This window comes from Mobula hypostoma, chromosome 15 (genome assembly GCF_963921235.1).
Source record: "Mobula hypostoma chromosome 15, sMobHyp1.1, whole genome shotgun sequence".
Lineage (NCBI taxonomy): Eukaryota > Metazoa > Chordata > Chondrichthyes > Myliobatiformes > Myliobatidae > Mobula > Mobula hypostoma.
Window position 1 is genome coordinate 65,281,304 of NC_086111.1, and position 22,859 is coordinate 65,304,162.

A 22,859-nucleotide genomic window follows, 5' to 3' on the forward strand; every position below is an offset into this window, starting at 1 on the left:
AACTGCTTTTCTTGTTACTTAGAATCCTCTACATGCTGGGGTTCCCAAACATCTTTATGCCATGAGCCAATATTATAAAGCAAGGGGTCCATGGACCCAGGTTGGGAGCCTCTGCTCCACAGTATATCCAAGAATACAGAGGATTCTAAAGAACAAGGAAAGCTCTTTTCCAAGTTTCTTAGAATCCCCTGTATTCAAAGGAACTTGAGAAATAGCTTTCCTTGTTAACATAGAACTTTGATCTACACAGTACTGGTCCTTCATCCTGCGATGTTGTGTCAACCTTTTAACCTATTCCAAGATCAATCTAATCCTTCCCTCCCACATAGCTTCCCATTGTTCTTTCAACCAGGCATCTTTCTAAGATTCTCTTAAATATCCATAATAATCTGCCTCTACCACCATCCCCATCACTCTGTGTGAAAAACTACCTCTAACTACCCCCCCCCCATTACTTTCCTCCAAACACCTTAAAGTTATGCCCCCTTGTATTAGCCATTTCCAACCTGGGAAAATGTCTCTGGCTGCTCACTCTATCTATGTCTCCTCGCATTTTGTTCTTCTCTATCAATTCACCTCTCACCTTGTTGCTCTTTAAAGAAATGGGCAGCCACAGAAGCAAAGAGGTTATTGCTTGGGACGTTCCTGAAGTTCAGAGTTCAATTCCGGCACTGTTCTGTAAGGAGTTTGTGCGTTCTCTCTGTGGACTGCGTGGGTTTCCCCTGGGTGGTCCGATTTCCTCCCACAATCCAAAGACCTACCGGTTAGTAGGTTAATTGGTCATCGCAAATTGTCCTGTGATTAGGTTAGGGTTAATCGGGTTTGTCAGGGGTTGCTGGGGCGGCGAAGATCGAAGGGCTGGAAGAGCCTACTCTGGGCTGTATTACTAAATAAATAAATAATGAGAGCTGAAACTTGCAGATGCTGTAAATCTGAGGTAGAATCAGAGAAGGCTGGATAACCAGACAGGCAGCATATCTGGAAAGAGAAATGGGAGAGAATTTAGATACAGGCTCCTGAGCTGGTAAAGAGAGAAAATGAGTTAGTTTGGAGTAGCAGAGAAGGTGGAGGAGAAACGAGTAGAACAAAAAGAAATATCCCTGATAAGGTGAGACCAGCTGAGATAATCACAGTTTGGATCTGTTTACACTTTTTGGTCTTTGTCCTGCAACTGGCCTTTACTTCCATGGTAGTTACAGGGCACATGTTAAAAAGATGCGAGGAGCATGAGGATTGAAAACTATCTTCAGGTTGCAAGTAATGTCTCACGTGTGGGCGTTTGCATTGTGTTTTACCATGAGTGGGAGGAGGCAGATCCTTTTCTGCATGATGCACAGATGATCCTACAGAGGGGATATCCGAATTTTGGAATGGGAAGCTGGATGAAAGGAAGTGGTCTTTTGAAAAAGCCAGGTGGGCAAGCGGGTTGCCTTGACAAATGGTGAATGTTACTGGCATTGGGTGGTGGTGATTGGGACAGGGAGAGCCATTCCTGATTGTAAAGGTCATCAAAGGTCATGGGGAGAAGGCAGGAGAATGGAATTGAGGGGGATAATAAATCAGGCATCATTGAATGACGGAGGAAACTCGATGCGACGAATGCCCAGATGTCTTATGGTCTAACTGTTGCTTTCTGTTGATTTGCCCAGGTGAGGAGCTCTACTCCGGTGTCGCCACTGATCTGATGGGCCGTGACTTCACCATCTTTCGTAGCCTCGGTCGCCGGCATTCCATTCGGACCGAGCAGCACGACTCACGGTGGCTGAATGGTAGGTCCTGATGTCATAGGCTCCCAGAAGAGTATAGCACAGAAACAGGCCCTTGGGCCCATCTAGCCCATGCCAGCCTCGTCTTCTGCCTCATCACATTCACCTGCAGCTGGACCACAAGCCCTCCAAATCCCTCCCATCCATGTACCTATCCAAACTTCTCTTCGATGTTGCAGTTGAACCCACACCCACCACTTTCACAATCAGCTCACTCCACACTTGCGCCACCCTTTGAGTGAGAAAGCTCCCCCAGAGATTCTCCTTAAGTACTTCAACTTTCACCCTAAACATATAACCTTTAGTTCTGGCCGCACCCAAGCTGAGAGGAAAAAGGCACAGATTTCAGACCTGGCAACAAATAGGGCATTGAGTACAGGGGATGTTATGTTGAAGTTGTATAAGATGTTGATGAGGCCAAATTTGGACTACCGTGTGCAGTTCCGGTCGTCTACTACAGGAAAGATAGCAATGATATTTTTCAATAAGAGGCCATGGAATTAAGGTGAGGGGGAAGATTTCATTGGAGTTTGAGGGGCAACTTTTTGTTTACACAGAGGTGGTGCATATATGGTATGAGCTTCCAGTGGAAGTGGTGGAGGTCGGTACAATAAACAACTTTTAAAAGAGACGGAAAGGTACATGGATAGGGAAATACTAAGAAGATTATGGCCCAATGACGGGCAAATGGGACTAGCTTGGATGGTCATTTTGTTCAGCATGGGCCCATTAGGCCGAAGGGTCTGTTTTCATGCTGTATTACTCTATGACACCATGACTAAGAACCACTGATTTTGGGTTAAAGAAAATACCCAATGGGGCTTCAGGCACTGGTATTGATTTTGAAGGGAGTCAAGATGGAACGAACAAAATGAGCAATATTTTACAACACATTTTCTCTCTTCTCTCCCCTACTGGCCTAGAAATTTAGGTACACAACGTTTTTTTTTCCTGTTCCTTGTTTTCACTCAGAGGATGGCCCGTACATGGAATGAGCAGCCAAAGGAAATGGTACAATAGAAAGTCCTGTCGAAAGGTTTCAGCCGGAAACCTTGACTGTACTTTTTTCCATAGATGCTGCCTGGCTGCTGAATTCCTCCAGCACTTTGTGTGTGTTACTCAGATTTCCAGCATCTGCAGATTTTCTCTTGCTCGTGATTTGATTAATTCTGGAGGGTTGTTTTTCTCTCTCAATCTGTGGTACTTTTTGGCTCTGACAGCTTCTTGTCACTAATAGAGAGCCAGCTGACAGGGAGTGTGTGTCGGAGAGCCAGTGCTTTAACAATCTTCAGATTATTTCTGTTGTGAAAAACTGGCCAAGGATTCTCAGGTAGCATGTGCTACCAGCTACTTCCAAGTGTTGAGCAACAAGCCAGAAAATGGAGAGAAAATCTCTTGAGCAGGCAGAGCAGAGGAAGAAAAGAGCTGGGATGGAGCAAGAGAGGGTGAGCAGGCAGTGACATAGAGAATGGGAGAGAGAGGCAGACTGAGAGAAAAGAGAGCTGAGGAGATAAGAGATGGAAAACGGGAGAGAGGGAACGAGGCTGGGACACAATGTAGAAAGGGAGCTGAGGAAAAAAAGATGAAAAAGAGAAGGGCAAAAGAGAATGTTGAGAGAGAGAAAGAGAAAATGAAGAACTGGAGGGGAGTGAAAAGAAGAGGGGAAGAATATTGGGCTGAGAATGGTGGGAGAAGGCCAGCAGGGGTTGGAGAGGAATGAACCAACAGCTGAAAGGGTGAGAGAGAGTCCGAGAAACATACAGACAGCTGAAGTTCCAGTTTGGCTTTCAATCCATTGCTCGTTGCGCCCCCTTCAGGATATTTAATGTATTTCAGGGGCTTTACAAGCTGCCGTGGAGACAGACTTCTGTGTGTCTGTGATTTTCTTAACAGTCATTTCTAGGAGGTGGAGTACATTTGAATTGCAATACGGAAAAACATTACTGAGATGTTGGGGATAATTCCCATTCCCTTCTCTGAAATAACGGGTCTTTTGGGTCCATTTGTAGAAGCAGACAGATTTTCAGTTTAAAGTTAGCACTCATGATGCAGTGGCATCCTTTAGTCCTGCACTCAGGTATCAGCCTAGGTTTCAGAATCAGAATCATTCATTGCCAGTATGTGAAACATACCAGAACTGATTGTGTTTCGGTGCCAAGCAAAAAACACAGGACAATACCTTAATAGACAACACAATAGCAGCCAACAATTTACAAGACAATAGTGCAAACAGCCAAGAGCAATCAACAATTAGCAGAACAGTCACATGTGCAAACATCAATAATCAGACTTAAATAAATATAAATATATAATTAGCTGTTGGTAATTAAATCAACAGAGCAAGGAGAGCAGCAAAGGCCATGTAACGGGTGTTGTGCTGCAACATTTAGGGTATTAACGTCAGTGAGTTCTGTGGAGAAGCTGGATAGCTACAGGAAAGAAACTTCAGAGATGACATGTTGTCCTGGTGACGATGGCTGTAGTTGGTTTATTATTGTCACAGGGACTGAAAACTGTTCTTTACCATTCTATTCCCACAGATCCCTTCGGAACATATCTACATCAATGTAATATAAACAGAAATGTAATAACAAATTGCAGAATATTGTAAGCACGAGGAAATCTGCAGATGCTGGAAATTCAAGCCACACACATCAAAGTTGCTGGTGAACACAGCAGGCCAGGCAGCATCTCTAGGAAGAGGTACAGTCGACGTTTTGGGCCGAGACCCTTCGTCAGGACTAACGTCAGTCCTGACGAAGGGTCTCGGCCCGAAACTTTGACTGTACCTCTTCCTAGAGATGCTGCCTGGCCTGCTGCGTTCACCAGCAACTTTGATGTGCAGAATATTGTGTTACATTTACTGTTACTGCCAAAATGCAGTGCAATTAGACAAAGGAGTGTTAGGTCCACGACAATTTAGACTGTGAGATCAAGAGTTCACCTTTATCCTACAAGCGATACATTCAAGAGTCTTATAACAACTGGATAGAAGCTGCCATTGAGCCTGGTGGTGCAGGTTTTAAAACTTTTGCATCTTCCACTCAGCAGAAGGGGCTATAAGAGAGAACGAGGGTTCTAGTTATGTTGGCTGCTTTCCCTGGACAGCAAGGAGTGTAGACAGAGTCCACTGAGGGGAGGCTGGTTTTTGTGATGGACTAAACTTTGTTCACAGTACTCTTTATTTTCTTGTGGTTTTGGACAGAACAGTTGCCATACCAAGTTATAATGTTCCTTCCCCCCCCCCACCCCCCCCATCCCACTCCACCCCACTTTCTTATTCTGGATGCTGCCCTTTTTCTTTAGAGTCCTGCTGAGGTGTCTCAGCCCAATTCCTTATTTACTTATTTACTTCCCTTCCCACCAAGAGGACCACAACGTTGTCATGGTTTTGATGCTTGCGTGCGTCAATGACCTAGAGAGCTATGCTGGCTGGAGTCAAGCTTTATGCTTTGGCTCTTGGCAGGGTCACCCAAGCCAAACAGGTCAAAGGGTAGAGACCAGATGAAGAGTGGTCCACCAGTCCTCCAGGTTCAGGGGTTCAGCTCAGGGCTAACAACCCTGACTGTTAAAAACTGTTATGGAAACAGCAATGAAGAACCCTACATCTGAGTGGCCGAGAGCTGTCAGAGGTGGGAAAACTTCAGTGCTGTCCTAAATGCCAGCGGCGTAATGGGCAGGGAGTAAATTATTCCGCTCCATTGATGCCACCTGACCTGCTGAGTTCCTCCAGCGTTTTGTGCGTGTTCATCCAGATAGGATGCTTTCTGTGGTGTTGTTGGACTTGTATCTAGAACAGTCTGACAGAGAAAATATTGACAGTGAGAGCTACCAACCCAGCCGTGGCTGATGTTGAAGGAAGCAGCAAAGCATGATTTAAATAAAAGACTTTTTTTTATAAACATGAGTAAGTCTGCGGATGTTGGAAATCCAAAGCACAAAATGTTGGAGGAACTCAGCAGGTCAGGCAGCAATCTATGGAAATGAATAAACAGTTGTCATTTCAGGCCAAGAACCTTTTTCAGGACTGGAAAGAAAGGGGGAAGATGCTAAATTCTTATTTATTTAGCTCAGGAAATAATCATTGTTCACATTTTTTGCAACAACCTTTAAATCTGGCTGAGCATGATCACATGTAAAGACCTTATTTATGATTTATTGAGAAGATCTTCAACCACTGCCCATATCTTGTCCCTAGACTCACCCTCTTTTAGAAAACAGCTGACCTTTTAAAAAATTTTCCTCCTTTTTGCAGACCCCAAGTTTGTTGGATCTTTCTGGATCCCCGAGAGCGACAACCCAGATGATGATAAGATCTACTTCTTCTTCCGGGAGATAGCCGTCGAAGGACAGAACCTTGGGAAGTCCACCTTCTCGCGGGTTGGCCAGCTGTGTCGGGTGGGTAATCGAAGCTTGGCGATGGAGTGGGGACTTCTGACCTCCCTCCCCAAGTTCAAAGTGTGGAGTGAGAGAGTCATCAATCTTGAACGGGTCTGTTGTTTCACTGAGCTTGGGATAGCTGCAGTCATAATGATGTGAAATGGATAAGCCTCATATATGACCTCTGGTATTCCAGACAGTTATGGACAAAGGTACACTGTGCAACTTTAATCATGACTGCTGACTGATTGATATTGTAAATCCCCCCCACCCCCCGATGGTTCAGTGTTAGCACAAGGAACTTAGAATATAGAAATCTACAGATCGTGCCGAACTTGTAACCAATTCTAAGAGCAATGTAATCCTTCCATCCTATATAGTCTATTTTTCTATCATCCATCTGCCTATCTAAAAGTCTCTTAAATGTCCCAAATGTATCTGCATCTACCACCACTGCTGGCAGGGTGCTCCATACACCCACGACTCTATGTAAAGAACATACAATGGATTTTGATAATTCCTGTCAATTAATTTTTATGACTCTGTAACTATATGAATTTAAGTCGTCTCATTGAGACAGGAGGTCGGTGTTAGACAGGTACTGCAGACTAACGTTTGTGCAGATGGGATCAAGGCAGGATATTAAAAAAAGGAAGAGATTTTTGCTAATGTTCAAAGTTCAAAGTTTAGAGCCTCCAGGTGACTGTGGATCATGAGGTGTGATCCATGTCCAATGCTGTGGGGACACGAGCCAGGGCCTGATCAACCCTGGCTGGGTCGTCTGGATGAGACTGTATGATGTTCAAAGACCCGAAACACCTAATGACCCCAGGCTACATCACTGATGATGTGTCCCAGCGCATCCTAGCATGTATCTCAGCATCATTATCTAAGTACATATATGTTACCATATAAAACCCAGAGATTAATTTGTGACATAGATGTACTTTGATAATAAAGTTACTTTGAACTTTAATTGTTGTGCCTTTACTGAACTCGAGGCCTGCAAAAAATACTTCAGCCCATCAATGTTCTAAAAGAAAGGAAATGTAAGTTTGCACTTGGCAATATGCACAAATAATAATGGGAGGGTAATCAGGTAACTTCCTTAGTTATCAGAGTCATAAAGACACAGAGCACAGGAACAGGTCCTTCAGCCAACCGAGTCCATGCTAGCCATCAACCACCCATTTCTATTAATCCTACAGTAGCTCTTCTTATTCTCTCTGCATTCCATCAACTCTCTCTAGACACTGACCATTAGATATAGGAGCAGAATCAGGCCATTTGGCCCTCTGAGTCTGCTCCACCATTTCGTCATGGCTGATCCATTTTCCCTCTCAGCCCCCAATCTCCTGCTTTCTCTCCTGTATTCCTCCATGGCCTGACTAATCAAGAATCTATCCATCTCTGCATTAAATATACCCAATGACTTGGGATCCACAGCCACCTGTGGCAACGAATTCCACAGATTCACCACTCTTTGGCTTAAAGATATTCCTCCTCATCTCCGTTCTAAATGGGTGCTCCTCTATTCTGAGGCTTTTCCTCTGATCTCACACTCCCCACCATAGGAAACATCTTCTACATCCCCTCTGCTATGGCTTTCAACATTGAATTGGTTTCTATGAGGTCACCTCTTCCAGTGAGTAGAGGCCCAGAGCCATCAAACTCTCCTCACATGAAAAGCCTTTCAATCCCAAAATCATTTTCCTGAGCGTCCGTTGAACCCTCTCCAAAGTCAGCAAATCCTTTCTTAGATAAGGGGCCCAAAACTGCTCACAATACTCCAAATGAGGCCCTCACCAGTGCTTTATAAAGCCTCAACATTACATCCTTGCTTCTATATTCTCGTCAACACTCATATTCACACTAATGGTCAGTTACTTCTTCCAGTTAACCTACTAACGAGCAGGTCTTTGGGGTGTAGGAGGAGACAGGAACACCTGGAGGAAACCACGTGATCAAATGCATAACATGCAGACTCCACACAGAAAGCAACAGAGGTCCAGATTGAACCTAGGTCACTAGAGCCTGGGTCGAATATCCTGGTTACTGGTTAACCCACTTGATGAGGGAGAGAGCATTCTTTTTTGAAATAACAATACGCAATCTCTAACGTCCATTTTAAAGACGGTGGAAGGGCCTAAGTTTAACAGCTCACCTGAAAGATATGGTTTTGATAGGGCAGAGCATCTTCTTAAGACCAGAAGACGCAGGAGCAGAATTAGGCCATTCAGCCCATCGAGTTTACTCCACCATTCGATTATGGTGAATTTATTATCCCTCTTAACCCCGTCCTCTTGATTTCTCCTCATATTCTTTGACGCCCTGACTAGTCAGGATCATATCAACCTCTCCTTTAAATATATCCAATGACTTGGTCTCCATTGCTGTTTGTAGCAATAAATTCCTCTGGCCTAAAAGGACATCCTTCGAATCTGAGTCTATGCCCTCTGGTCCTAGACTCCCCCTCCATTAGAAACATCCTCTCCACATCCGCTCTATTAAGACCTTTCAATTTTCAGTAGGTTTCATTTCTTCTAAACTCCGGCAAGTACAGGCTCAGAGCCATTAAACACTTCTCTATGTTAACCCTTTAATTCCTGGGGTCATTCTCGTAAGCCTCCTCTGGACCTTCTCCGATTGCAGCACATCCTATCTTGTACATGGGATCTACATCATCTCAGAATACGCCAAATGTGGTCTGCCCAATGCCTTATAAAGTCTCAGCATTATGTGCTTGCTTTTATATTCTAATCACATTAGGGGTCTTGGTCTAGTTCCTGGAGTGTGACTTGAGTTCCTGAGCCTAATCCTTGAATCCGTTGTGCCTACACTCCAGCTGCCCCCACACTGCATGGATATGCAATCCATCTGATCTGGATTGTTACACCTCTTTCTTCCTTTATCAATCTTTTTATTGATTTAAAAGGAACATAAATACAAACGAGGAGAATTATCTCAAATATATATATGAATACCATGGGAAGATGGTGTCGAAGAAGCTTATGAGAGGAAAAAGAGCAAGTACTCTGAACTGGCAACTGAAGCTGCCCAGAATGGTCGGAAGACCAATATTTTCCTGTAGAAGTGGGATGCAGGGGATTCGTTGCTCCATCTACGACCAGTCTATTGAAGAAGATGGGGGTGAGGGGTCACTCCCTCCAACAAGCAATCAAATCCTTGTCAAACGCCGCAGAAGAAAGCAGCAATTGGATTTGGATTAAAAGGAAAGACAACAACTGGGCTGCAAGATGAAGACAGGAGGGTATGGAACTGAGGGGGTGTATCTGGGACGCCAGGTACCACCGTTGAACCCTCTGGAGACGACATGGGCTTATCAACGAAACGTCAAAGAAGGAGGGTTCCCACCTGATGACCTCGATGACGTACCTACCCTCCCTCCTTGTCACCACTCCAAGCCCACTGCTGACATTGAGAGTGCCAACTTACCATAGGGATTGAAACATCAAGTCCTAGTAGCTCTACTCAATAACAATACAAACAGAAAGTGAAATAGACATTATCAAAATCATACATAGTGTTAAGCTAGTATGCAGTATATAATAAAAAAGAAGACAGCTAATTCTCCTCATCAATTCATGCAGAAAAAAAAATTAAATTTTTAAATGAAGAAAAAAACCGCTCCCTACACTATACAAAAAAAAGGATAAAAAGGGGACTGGGCAGTCCATTCTGAGGATGCAACCAAAAAAAAAGAAAGACTTTCTGATCAAATCTAAAACTTCAAAAAAAATTGGAAGAGTAATAAATCAAATCAAATGAAAATATTGAATAAAAGGTCGCCAGATTGGATTGTTACGCCTCTTGTTGCACTGGGTAAACACTCATTGTCTGTCAGTGTGGAAGGGCTTGCCAGACCCGGTTCTTCAGGAGTGGGGGCTTGTCTCTTCATTTCCCGGTTATAAATAATGACCTCTAGGAAAGGACAGCACTGGAACGCAAACAAACCACGGCATAGTTTATTAATAGAGCACTCAGTGGGGAATGGAAAATTGTAATCGAGTATTAATCTTCAGCCTTGAAGCAAAAACACCACAGAAAAGTCCTTGAAGGGCAATGCAAACAGTGTGCTACTTACACCACAGGAGATAGGTGTCTTTTTAGACACATAGAACACAGAACAGACAGCGCAATACAGGCACTTTGCCCCACATTGTTGTGCTGACTTTTTAACCCACTCTAAGATCAATCTAACCCTTCCCTCCCAAACAACACTCCATTTTCTCCCATCCATGTGCCTGTATAAGGTTTCTTAAATGTCCCTAATGTATCTGCCTCTACCACCACCCCCTGGCAGGTGTGAAAGCAGCCAGCACTATCTGTGTGAAAGACTTATCTCTGACATCTCCTCTATTGTTTCTTCCAGTCACCTTAAAATTATGCCCCCCTGCATGAGCTATTTCTCCCTCCAGCCCTGTCAGGGCGCCCACCACTCTCTATGTTAAAAAAAAATACACATACATCTGACATCCCCGCCATCACCTTAAAATTATGCTCTTTATTATTAGCCATTTCTGCCTTGGGGAAAACTCTCTGACTGTCCACTCAATCTATTCCTCTTTTCAAGTCACCTCTCATCCTCCTTTGCTCCAAAGAGATCTCTTCCAGAAGGTATGGTTCCGGAAGAACTGGCGATCTCGGGCTCGAGAAAATTATATGGTTAATTAAGTGTTTCCAGAAATATGATGTAGATCCGTTAACATGAATGGAAATAAGGACGATAACTGAGTATAGGCCTGAGGGGCTAGGTGATCTATGCCAGTCCATCTGCTCTGTAACAATGTGAACTTAGATTGAAGAAGCTTTCAACAAAATTGGCAGAGCAAATGGCCCAAAAGTCCCAGAGTTAGAGTATTCAGTGTGGCAGTATGTTCCGGGTACTCACCAATCTCTCTGTAAAAATCCTACCATTGTCATCACCCATACACGTTCCTCCATTCACATTAAATAGATGTTCCCTGGTACTGGGCCGTACCAGGCAGCATCCTGGTAAATCTCTGCACCTTTTGTAATTCTTCCACATCCTACCTGTAATAAAGCGACCAGAACTGAACACAATAGTCTAAGAGTGGTGTCTGTGTAGTTAAGTGTGGGATTTTCAAGCACAACATTCTTTAGAGATCGTAGAGAATGGTGTGTAAAACAAAACAAAACGTCCAGTGAGCAGCAGTTCTGCGGGCGAAATCGCCTTAGAAATGAGAGAGTTCAGAGCAGAATGGCCAGACTGGTTCAAGCTGACGGGGAGGTAACAGTAAGCCAGACAGCCATGCGTTACAACAGCGGTGTGCAGAAGAGCATGTTTGAACGCACAGTATGTTGAACCTTGAAGTGGATGAGCTACGTCTGCAGAAGACCACGAACACACACTCAGTAGACACTTTATTTGGTACGGAAAAGGTTCCGAATAAAGTGGCCACTAAGTGTACTAAACATCAAGGAAGCAGTTGAATAAACGAGTAGCCAGACCACCCCCCCCCCCTGCCGCCCCAGGAACACAGGAGGTGCCAGCTTTCTGTTCTTGCTCTTGTCCTCCCGAACATCTCCCTCTCCTTCACTGCAGGAAATGAGCTCCCAGTGTGGTAGATTACTGATACCCTTTGGAGATGGCCATTCTGTTTTCGGAGCTGGGGGGGATGGATTCCTGCCTCCACCCATAATCACTGGCCTTTCCCAAGTGCTGTGGGGTGAAGAGATCTGCTGGGTCACTGTGTGTTTCCTTCTCCCGGCTCCTTTGGGAATATGAAGGCTGTTTCTCCTGTTCCAATATTCCTAAAACTCCCACTTGGGCTGTGATACGTGGGAGTGTTAGGAACATAGGAGCAAAGAAGGCCATTCAGCCCTTCGGGGCTACTGCACCATTCATCAAGATCGTAGTTGATCTTCCTCACCAGTTGTACTTTTTTTCCAAGTTCTTTAAAATCTAGTGATCTGCTGATCGATCTCTGCAGGAGTTTCACCACCTTCTTGAGAGAAGAAATTTAATACATTGCACACAGTAAGAAGCCCTTTGGCCCATCATTCCTGTGCTAACCGTGCTTTCAAGTTAAATTAATCCTGTTGTAGTGTGGTGGCCTGAATCCTACCTTGCTAAAGTCAAACGGCGACTGACAGACAAGTCCTCATACTTATGCCTTGAAAAGGATCCCACTCCAGACCATCAGAAAATTGTCTTTGACATCATCACTAAACTAATCAAATCTGGAGAACTCCCATCTACTGTCACCAAACTCATAGTTCCCTAACCCCGCACTGCTCATTTCTACCTCCTACCCAAGATCCACAAATCTGACTATCCAGGTAGGCCTGTTGTCTCTGCCTTCTCCTGCCCCACTGAGCATGATCCACACACCATTTTATCCCCCTTCGTTCAGTCCCTTCCCACCTACATCTGCAACACTTCACATGCTCTTGATCTCCTCAATAACTTTCAATTCCCTGGCTCTAATCACCTCTTTTTCACCCTGGATGTCTAGTCCCTATACACTTCCATCCCTCATCAAGAAGGCCTTAAAGCTTCCCCCACACCTTTGTACTCTAGGCCCTAGCTATGCCTGTCCTTTCATTGGCTACATAGAACAGTCCATGTTCCAAGCCTTCCCTGGTAATGCTCCCCAATTCTTAGAGCGCCACATTGACGACTGCATTAGTGCTACTACATGCACCAGTGCTGTGCTTGTCAATTTCAACACCTTTGCCTCCTATCTCCACCCTGCCCTTAAATTCACTTGGTCCATTTCTGACACTTCCCTCCCCTTTTTTGATCTCTCTGTGACCATCTCTGGAGACAAACTGTCCACCGGTATCTTTTATAGACCTACTGGTTCCCATGGCTATCTTGACTATTCCTCTTCCCACCCTGTCTTCAGTAAGAATGCGATTCCTCTTAATCAGTTCCTTCATCTGTTTCCAGGATGAGGCCTTCCTTTCTAAGACATCAGAAAATATCTTGCCCTGCTCATCTTCTTTAACCTTTCCCCCTCTCACCTTAAGCCTATGCACTCTAATATTTGAAATTTCCCCTTTGGGTAAAAGGCACTCTCTACCCTGTCCATGCCTGCATGATTTTATATACTTCTATTTCTGATATATTTACGTCTTATTTCAGTCCCGTAGGGCTGACCGTGGGCCTGCAAACACATATTCTCTGCATTCACCTTGTTGGGCTCTATATGGTTAGGGTGACAGGGGCTTAGGGAATTAACTTGCCAGTACAGCAAAGGAGCAAGTCCTTTGGACCAGAGTGTGGGTGGGTGGCCCAGTAGCAGAAAAACTAGCATAACACTTTGCGGCGCCAGTGATCAGAGTTTAATTTCCGCCGTTGTCTGTAGGGAGTTCATATGTTCATATGTTGGGCACAGGAGTACATTCAGCCAGAGACTCATTCCACCGAGATGCAGCACTGAGCGTCATAGGAAGTCATTCCTGCCTGTGGCCATCAAACTTTACAACTCCTCCCTTGGAGGGTCAGACACCCTGAGCCAATAGGCTGGTCCTGGACTTATTTCCTGGCATAATTTACATATTACTATTTAATTATTTATGGTTTTATATTGCTATATTTATACTCTATTCTTGGTTGGTGCAACTGTAACGAAAACCAATTTCCCTCGGGATCAGTAAAGTATGACTATGACTATGACCGAGTGGGTTGCATCTGGCTGCTACGATTTCCTCCCACATTACAAAGACGTACGGGTTAGTAAGTTGTGGGCATGCTATGTGAGTGATGGTGGAAGTGTAGGAACACTTGTGAGTTGCCCCCAGCAGATCCTCGGATTGTTTTGGTCGTTGACGCAACGACATATTTCACTGTATAAATAAATCTAATCTTTAATACCAAGCTAATTACACCCCTCTTTGCACTTCCATATGCCCCTTAAACAGCTCTGACATATTTGCCTCCTCTGCTACCCCTGGCAGCATGTTCCGAGCAACGTAAGAAAAAACTTGCCTGTGGGGACCGCTTCGTCGAGCACCTCCACTCCGTCCGCCACAACAGACAGGATCTCCCGGTAGCCACCCACTTCAACTCTGCTTCCCATTCCCATTCAGATATGTCCATACATGGCCTCCTCTACTGCCATGATGAGGCTAAACTCAGGTTGGAGGAGCAACACCTCATATACCGTCCAGGTAGTCTCCAGCCCCTTGGTATGAACATAGAATTCGCCAACTTCCGGTAATTCCCTCCCCCTCCCTTCCCCTATCCCTATTTCACATCACCTCCCTCATAGTTCCGCCTCCTTCTATTACTGCGCATTGTTCTCCTGCCAATCACCTCCCTGCTTCCACTCCCCCACCCCTTTGTTTTTCAAATTACTGTTTTTTTCAACTACCAGCATTCTTCAAACCCTCCCCAAAGTTCTTCCTTCAGTCCTGACGAAGGATTTCGGCCCGAAATGTCGACTAATCTTTTCAACTGATGCTGACTGACCTGCTGAGTTCCTCCAGCGCTTTGTGAGTGTTCCTTTGACAACAGCATCTGCAGATTATTTTGTGTTTGCCTGCACATCTTCTGTGCTTACCCCTCTTAACTTAAATGCATGCCCCCTAGCATTTGCAATTTCAACCCTAGGAAAAAGATATCAGATGGGCCTCATAATCTGATAAACTTTTGTCAGATCTTCCCTCAGCCTCTGCCACTCCAAAGGAAACTATTTAAGTTTGTCCAGTCTCTCCTTGTAGCACACACTTGTAATCCAGGCAGCCTCCTGGTACTCTCTCCGGAGCCTCCATAGCCCTCCTATGATGGGGTAATCAGAGTGCAATACTGCAGGTGCAGCCCAGCCAGAGTTTTATGAATCTACAGCGTAACCTCCTGACTCTTGAACTTGACGCCTGAGTAATAAAGACAAGCAATTCTGTGCACCCCCTTTACCGCCTTGTCAACTTGTGCAGTCACTTTCAAGGAACCGCCTGTCATTATTTGTTTAACTGTCTTCTTCCTTATTTCAGAATGATCACGGAGGCTTGAGAAGTCTGGTGAACAAGTGGACAACGTTCCTGAAGGCACGGTTAATCTGCTCGGTCCCAGGCAATGAAGGGATTGACACTCATTTCGATGAGCTTAGTAAGTGGCATTAGCCTTTATTATTAATGTACTCTCTTCTTCTTTCAGTAAAGACAACGATAGCAGTAAATAACCATGTCGATTAAGCAAATTCACCACCTCTATCCTCATTCAGTATCTTGCACATGAGGTCGAGAGGAATGAGAGCTTCAGGTCCTAGGTGTGAACATCACCAATGGCCTGCCCTGGTCAACTACGTTGATGTCATGGCCAAGAAAGCTCAACAACACCTCTACTTGTTCAGCCATGATCAAATTGCTAAATGTGGAGATAGTTGAAAAATCAGAAGGGCAAAGAGTTGAAGGAGTCCTCATGCAGGATTTCTTAAAGGTTAACAGGCAGGTTGAATCAGTAGTAAGGAAGGTAAAAGCAATGTTAGCGCTCATTACAAGAGAACTGGAAATGTAAAAGTAAGAATATAATGCTGAGGCTTTATAAGGCATTGGTCATACCACACTTAGAGTATAGTGAGCAGGTTTGGGCCCCTTACCTGAGAAAAGAAATGCGAGCATTGGAGAGGATCAAGAGGATGTTCACGAGAATGATTCTGGGAATGAAAGGGTTAATGTATGAGGAGGGTTTGATTGCTCTGGGCCTGTACTTGTTGGAGTTCAGAAGAAATGAGGGGCGGGGGGAGCTCATTGAAACCTACTGAATATTGAAGGTCTGAGACAGAGTGAATGTGGAGACAGTGTTTCCGCTAGTTGGGGAGTCTAAGATCAGAGGGCACCGCTTCAGAATAGAGGGACGTCCATTTAGGACAGAGAGGAGAAAGACTTTCTTTAGCCAGAGGTGGCGAATCTGTGGAATTCATTGCCACAGACGGCTGTGGAGGCCAAGTCACTGGATATATTTAAAGCAGATGTTGATAGGTTCTTACGTAGTCAGGGTGTAAGGGGTTATGAGGAGAAGGCAGGAGAATAGGGTTGACAGGGATAATAAATCAACCATGATGGAATGGTGCAGCAGACTCGATGTCTGTCCTGGTCCAACCACATTGATGTCATGGCCAAGAAAACTCTTGTGATCCTGTGCACTTATGTGAGAGGTAGTTTTTTTTACAGAGTCGTAAATGCATTGAACATACTGCCAACAAAGCAGAATAATTTGTAAAGTATTCGATAGGTTTCAATGTAAAAGATACTGAAAGTGTGCATTGCAGGTAAACGATAAATTGCAAGATTATAACAAGGTAAGTTGTAAGGCCAAATGTCATTCTTGTCATACACAATGTCATTCAAGATTCTGATCATAAACTTATCCTCAAACCTGGTGGTGCGTGCTTTTAGGCTTTTGTATCTATTGCCTGATGGGAGAAGGGAGAATAAATAATGTCAGGATGACACACACACACAAAATGCTGGAGGAACTCAGCAGGCCAGGCAGCATCTAGAGAAAGAGTACAGTCAACATTTAAAGCCTGTCGAAGGGTTTCGGCCGGAAACATTGACTGTACTTTTTTCCACAGATGCTGCCTGGCCTGCTGAGATCCTCCAGCATTTTGTATGTTGTGTTTGGATTTCCAGCATCTGTAGATTTCCTCTTGTTAATGTTTAGGGTGGGTGGGGTCTTATGATGGCTGTTTTACTGAGGCAATGAGAAGTATAGAGAGATCCCATGGACGGGAACCCATGTGACGTGCTGTGGGGTGTCCACAATTCTCTTGAGTTTTTCATGGTCATGTGCAAAGCAGTTGTTGTACCAAGTCGCTATACATCCAGACAGGATGTTTTCTATGGTGCAACATTTCTGACGTTGGATCCAGCAGCATCACCCGCCCACGTCATAATCTGCACTGATAAACATTGAATACTCTTAACTCTGCAACTTACTTCAGTTGAACTCAACCACTTTGCTCTGCCAATTTTTGTGAAATTGAAGGCTTCTTCTTTTTACGTCCACATCGTTAAACAACATTGGGGCTGGCATAGATCACCCAGATCCTCAGGCCAATACTCACGTAGGTTAATGGCTGCACATTTCTGGAAACGTTTAACCACAAAAAGATCTCATTCTGAGATCGCCAGTTCTTCCAAAATCATACCTCCTGGAAAAGGTTAATGAAGCTAGGCTTTTCTCTTTGGACCGAGGAAGCATGAGCGGTGACTTGGTCGAAGTATACAGGATGATAAGAGGCATAGATTGAGTGGAAAGCCAGAGACCTTTTCCCCCAAGGTGGAAATGGCATAATATAGGACATAATTTTAAGGTGCTTGGAGGAATGTCAGAGGAAAGTTTACTTTTTACACTGTGAGTGGTGGATGTGTGGGTCGCATTGTCAGGGGTCATGATAGGGGCATTTAAGAGACTCACAGACAGACACATGCATGAAAGAAAAATGGAGGATTATGTGGGAAGGAAGGGTTAGATTAAAAGATTGGCACAATATTATGGGCCAAAGGTCTTGTAATCTGTTTTACTCTTCTATGTTCTAAGTTCTGGGGGAGAGAAGTCCATATTTTTATGTTCCTTTGCGCTTAACGCGTGCTTCCTAAGATCCTTCCTGAAGGATCTGGCTCAGAAGCAAGGACAAGCCCTCACCCTGTGTGGTCAGAGTTCCACTTAGTTGGTGGTCAGAATTCCACTTAGGACTCGCACCACCAGGTTCAAGAACAGTTACTACCTCTCAACCATCAGGCTCTTGAGCAAACAGGAATAACTACACTCACTTGGCCCACCCATTGAGATGTTCCCGCAACCAATGATCTCACTTTAAGGACTCTTGATCTCATTATCTCATGCTCTCGTTATTTATTGCTATTTGTTTATATTTGCATTTACACACATTCGGCACAGCATTGTGTGCCGAAGGGCCTGTATTGTGCTGTAGGTTTTCTATGTTCTACACACAGTTTGTTGTCTTCTATGCTCCAGTTGATCCTTCATTGATCCTGTTATAGTCAATATCCTGTAGATTTGCTGAGTATGTCCACGGGAAAATGAATATATGGTGACGTATATGTACCTTGATAATAAAATTTACCTTGAACTTCAATTGCTGGAGTTAATAAATAGGATTGTCATGGAGACTGGATCCTGGACCACATACAGTCTGACCAAAGAATGAGACCATCTCCAAGCTTGTCACACACTGATTATCATTTATTTAATGCTGTCTTTGATCTTTCAACAGGGGATGTTTTCTTCCTGCAAACAAGAGATCGCAGGAACCCTCTAGTCTACACTGTCTTCAGTACCTCAAGGTAAGAACATCTGAAGTCAATACATAGTGACAAAGTTTTGTACGAGCTCCAAGAGGGAATGGTAAACTCATTACAATGACGTGGTGGAATATCTTGTACATCCACTGATATGGCTTACTTCAGCAATAATAACCATTGTGAGCTGCTGGCTGTGATATTAAGAAAGTTCAGATTTAAATTCATTTATTTATCACATGCTGTATGTCGAAGCATCCTGTGAAATGCGTCATTTGCATTATAACCCAACACAACCTGAGGATCTGCTGGAGGAAGCCTCGTGTTGCCACACATTCTGGCAGCAATATAGCGTGCCCGTGTACCAGTTGGTAGGTTAATTGGTCATTGTAACTTGTCCTGTGGTTAGGCTAGGGTTAAACTAGTGGGTTGCTAGGCAGCATGGCTTATTGGGCCAGAAGGCCCTGTTCTGCACTGTGTCTCTAAGTAATAAAAAATTAAATATCAACACAGGCCAAAACACCCAAATCTTTCAGGAAGTGGCTTTACCTGCATCTGAAGGACCATTTTGTTCAAATCAGCATCCCACTCTGAGAGAGTTAATGAATAAACTGATGATAAATTGATTATCAATTTATTGAGATGAATTGCTAAATCCTCTGAAAAGTATGAAATATTAATGTAAACACAAGGAAATCTGCAGAAGCTGGAATTTCAAGCAACACACATAAAAAATTTCTGGTGAACGCAGCAGGCCAGGCAGCATCTATAGGAAGAGGTACCTCTTCCTATAGATGCTGCCTGGCCTGCTGTGTTCACCAGCAATTTTTATGTGTGTTGCATGAAATATTAACACTCAGTTGTGAGCTAATGGGCAAGTATATTTCAGGAGAGAACAAAAAAAAAGCTGTGTATTTGGATGTGTAGTAATCATTTGTAGTGTTGTCACTAATTGATGGACTGCATCTTAGGTTGGAGGGTAGGTCATGGTTATTAGGTCAGATACTGAGAGGAGAGGAGGGGACACAATGATTGATGCACATGCCGGATACTGAGGATGGGGACACAATGATTGATGCACACAGGAGATAATCAGGGTGGTTACCCATGATCATTGTGCACAGCAGATTCTGAGGGTGGGGACATAATGATTGATGCATACACAGGATACTGAAGGTGGGGACATATTGATCGATGCACGCACTGGGAAAGGAAGGGGTGGGATGCATACAGTAACACACCAGGGATAAACCTTATAATCGGTAAATAGACCAGGGTGTGGGAGTGAACTGCATTACCATGCAGATGTGCAGGGATTCAGAACATCTGTAACACAGCTGTGCAGTGGTGGCAACCCACAGGTTCCAGTCTGCTGGCTTCCCAGCGCCACCAGCCATTTAATACACCATGTTGTTTCTTTCAGTAATGTGTTCAAAGGCTCGGCCGTGTGTGTGTACAGCATGAATGACATCCGCAGAGCTTTCCTGGGGCCCTTTGCACACAAGGAGGGCCCAAACTATCAGTGGGTCCCCTATCAGGGGAAGGTGCCTTACCCCCGACCAGGAATGGTGAGTGGATTAATGTAACCATAACCATAGGCATCACTATGCTGTTATACCCTACAACCTCTATACACTGCCGGACTTGTGAGGGATTAATTCTGCAATATTTTGAGTGTAGATAAGATACCAGGTAACCATTCGGCCCATTGTCTTATGGGAGCCCTCTGAAAGAATTACTCAGTGGAGCAAACTCCTCTTCTTTCCCCCGATGTCCCACATTCTTCTCATAGTTCGATGGCATTGTGACAGATGGCTCAAGTGGACGCCAACCTTTGTCGGTCAGGCCACTGAGTATAGAAGTAGGGAGGTTACGTTGCAGGTAAGCCCACACTCAATGTGCTGAGTTCAGTGTTGCTCACCTTGCTATAGGAAAGATGCTATTAAGCCGGAAAGAGTGTAGGGAAGATTCACGAGGATATTGCTTAGACTAGAGGGATTGAGTAAAAGGGAGAGGTTAGGACAGTTTTCCTTGGAGTGGAGGAGACTAAGCGGTGACCTCATAAAATCATGAGGGTCACCTGTCAGTCTTTTTCCCTGGGTTGGGGAGTCAAGAACTAGAGGGTGGTGAGAAGAGGGCAATTTAATAGGAACTTGAGGGACAACTTGTTTTACACAGAGGGTGGCCCCTCTGTGGAACGAGCTGCCAGAGGAAATGGCTGAGGCAGATACATTAACATTGGACAGATAAATGGATAGGAAAAGTTAGAAAGATATGCGCCAAGCGCAGGCAAACGGGACAAGTTCAGATAAGAGCCATATAGGCATGGACTAGTTGAGCCTTAGGGTCTGTTTCCTTGCAGTAAGACTTTTATGCCTCTGTGACTGTAAGCTTCTTTCTGAATGTTGGATGTCACCCATACGGGCAAGTGGAGCATGCTCGCTCATTCTCCTGATTTGTTTCTTCAGTAGTCTTTTGGGAAGTCAAGAGATGAAGCACACGAAACAGAATAACTCAGTTTTAAAATCATAGAGCCCTACAGCACAGAAACAGGCCCTTCGCCCCATCTAGTCCCTGCCGAACTGTTATTCCACCTAGTCCCATTGACCTGCTCGTAGGCATCACCCTCCATTCCTCCCCCACCCATGGTCTTATCTAAACCTTTCTTAAATGTTGCAATGAAACCAGCATTCACACTTCCACTGGCAGCTCACCCCGGTCTTGCACCACCCTCTGAGTGAAGAAGTTCTTCCTCAGATTGCCCTGAAATATTTCACCTGTCACCCTAAACATTAGGTTATAAAATTTATTTAAAAAATCATTGTAATGCTTCTAAGGCCTATTAAGTAGCTGTACAAGTCCTAATACATGTATAAAACGTACCTAGAAGTAGCTGTCCAATAGAATTTACCCTTCATCTATCCAAGTACATTAGCAAACACTGAAGTAATGATAAATCACAACTATAACCAGAAGTGGTTTCCTCTGATTGAGTTTGCTAGTGTTTCCCTGTAGCTAAGATAGAGACAGTTCTCACAGCAGCCTGTAATGTTTCTCTCTCTCTCCCCAGTGCCCAAGCAAAACCTTTGGAGGCTTCCAGTCCACCAAGGAGTTCCCTGACGACGTTGTGCTGTTTGCCCGTAACCATCCCCTGATGTTCAATCCAATTTACCCCATCAACCACCGGCCAATCCTCGTCAAGACCAACGTCGACTACAGCTTCATGCAGATCGTGGTGGACAGAGTGGATGCAGGAGATGGTCGCTACGACGTCATGTTTATCGGCACAGGTACTTTTTTTCTGATAGAGCCTCCTGACTTCTTTTGTGCACTGAGTGCAGTCAAGCCGCTGGTGCCTCCCCTCATTAGAAGCAGGAGTCGGTCTTTAGGCCGCTCGATCCTGTTCCAGCTTTCAACAAAGATGATGGCTGGATTTCCACTTCAACGCCTTTTTTCCTGCGCTGCCTCTTGTGTCTTGATTAATAAAAAATTACCTCAGAACCAGAATCAGGTTTATTGTGCCTGACAAACATTAAGTCATGAAATTCATGGAGGGGAGTAAATACTGTGATTAATTACTGCCTACACCACTGGCATTTGGGACAGCAATGAAGGTCTCCAGGTCCCGTGCTACCCACCAGTGTTGTCCATGGTTCACAGATTCCAAAAACAAATGTTGGCAGTACTCAGGGCTTCCTTCCATCATGCCACTGCCAGCCGTACAAATCCAGAGTGAAATCTCAGGAATACCATCACACACAGATATCGGATTCTTCATTGTTGTTTCTATAACTGACTAGTCAATGTTGTTAGCCCTGAGCTGAACCCCCGTACCTGGAGGACCGATGGGTCACACTTAGTCTGGCCTTTACCCTTTGACCTGTTTGGCATGTCAAAGCACATGGGCCTGACTCCAGCCATCACAGCTCTCCGGCTCACTGAGGCACGCAAGCCTCCAAACCCTACAAGGTTGTGGTCCTCTTGGAGGCCTCCCCAATGAAGGGGACTGTTTATTTCCCACCCCCCATCACTCTTGGCTCCAGCATTTCGTATGCGTGGCTCAAAATTGACAGCATCTGCAGAATCTTCTGTGCAGGCATGAAATTTGTTGCTTTGTGGCAGCAGTACAGTGTAGGCATAACAAATGACTATAAGTTATAATAAACAAACAAACAAATAAACAAACAGTGCAAAATTGGTAAAGCAAGGTATGTTCATGAGTTCATGGACCATTTAGAAATCTGATGGTGGAGGGGAAGAAGCTGTTGCTAAAACGTAGGGTGTGTGGCTTCAGGCTCCTGTACCTCTTCCCTAATGAGAAGAAGGCATGACCTTGGTGGTGAAGGTCGGTAATGATTGAGTCTGCCTTCTTATTCAGGTACATAAAACAGGGAAGGGTAGAGATGAGGTGGATGGTCAATTTCTTTTTCCCAGTACAAAGCGGTCTTTAGAAGGCAT

At 44.5% G+C, this 22,859-nt stretch overlaps 1 protein-coding gene across 9 annotated transcripts in view; it reads left to right on the forward strand.

The window, feature by feature from the left end:
- The window catches only part of sema3b (sema domain, immunoglobulin domain (Ig), short basic domain, secreted, (semaphorin) 3B), a 439,432-nt gene that overhangs the window by 383,824 nt on the left and 32,749 nt on the right, over window positions 1–22,859 (forward strand). For all 9 annotated transcript variants that reach the window (XM_063068199.1, XM_063068203.1, XM_063068195.1 and 6 more), the window contains exons 7-12: window positions 1,650–1,769; window positions 6,022–6,164; window positions 15,129–15,243; window positions 18,377–18,446; window positions 19,825–19,969; window positions 21,472–21,691. In XM_063068199.1, coding sequence (XP_062924269.1) covers window positions 1,650–1,769; window positions 6,022–6,164; window positions 15,129–15,243; window positions 18,377–18,446; window positions 19,825–19,969; window positions 21,472–21,691 — 813 coding nt within the window. The remainder of the gene's footprint in view (window positions 1–1,649; window positions 1,770–6,021; window positions 6,165–15,128; window positions 15,244–18,376; window positions 18,447–19,824; window positions 19,970–21,471; window positions 21,692–22,859) is intronic.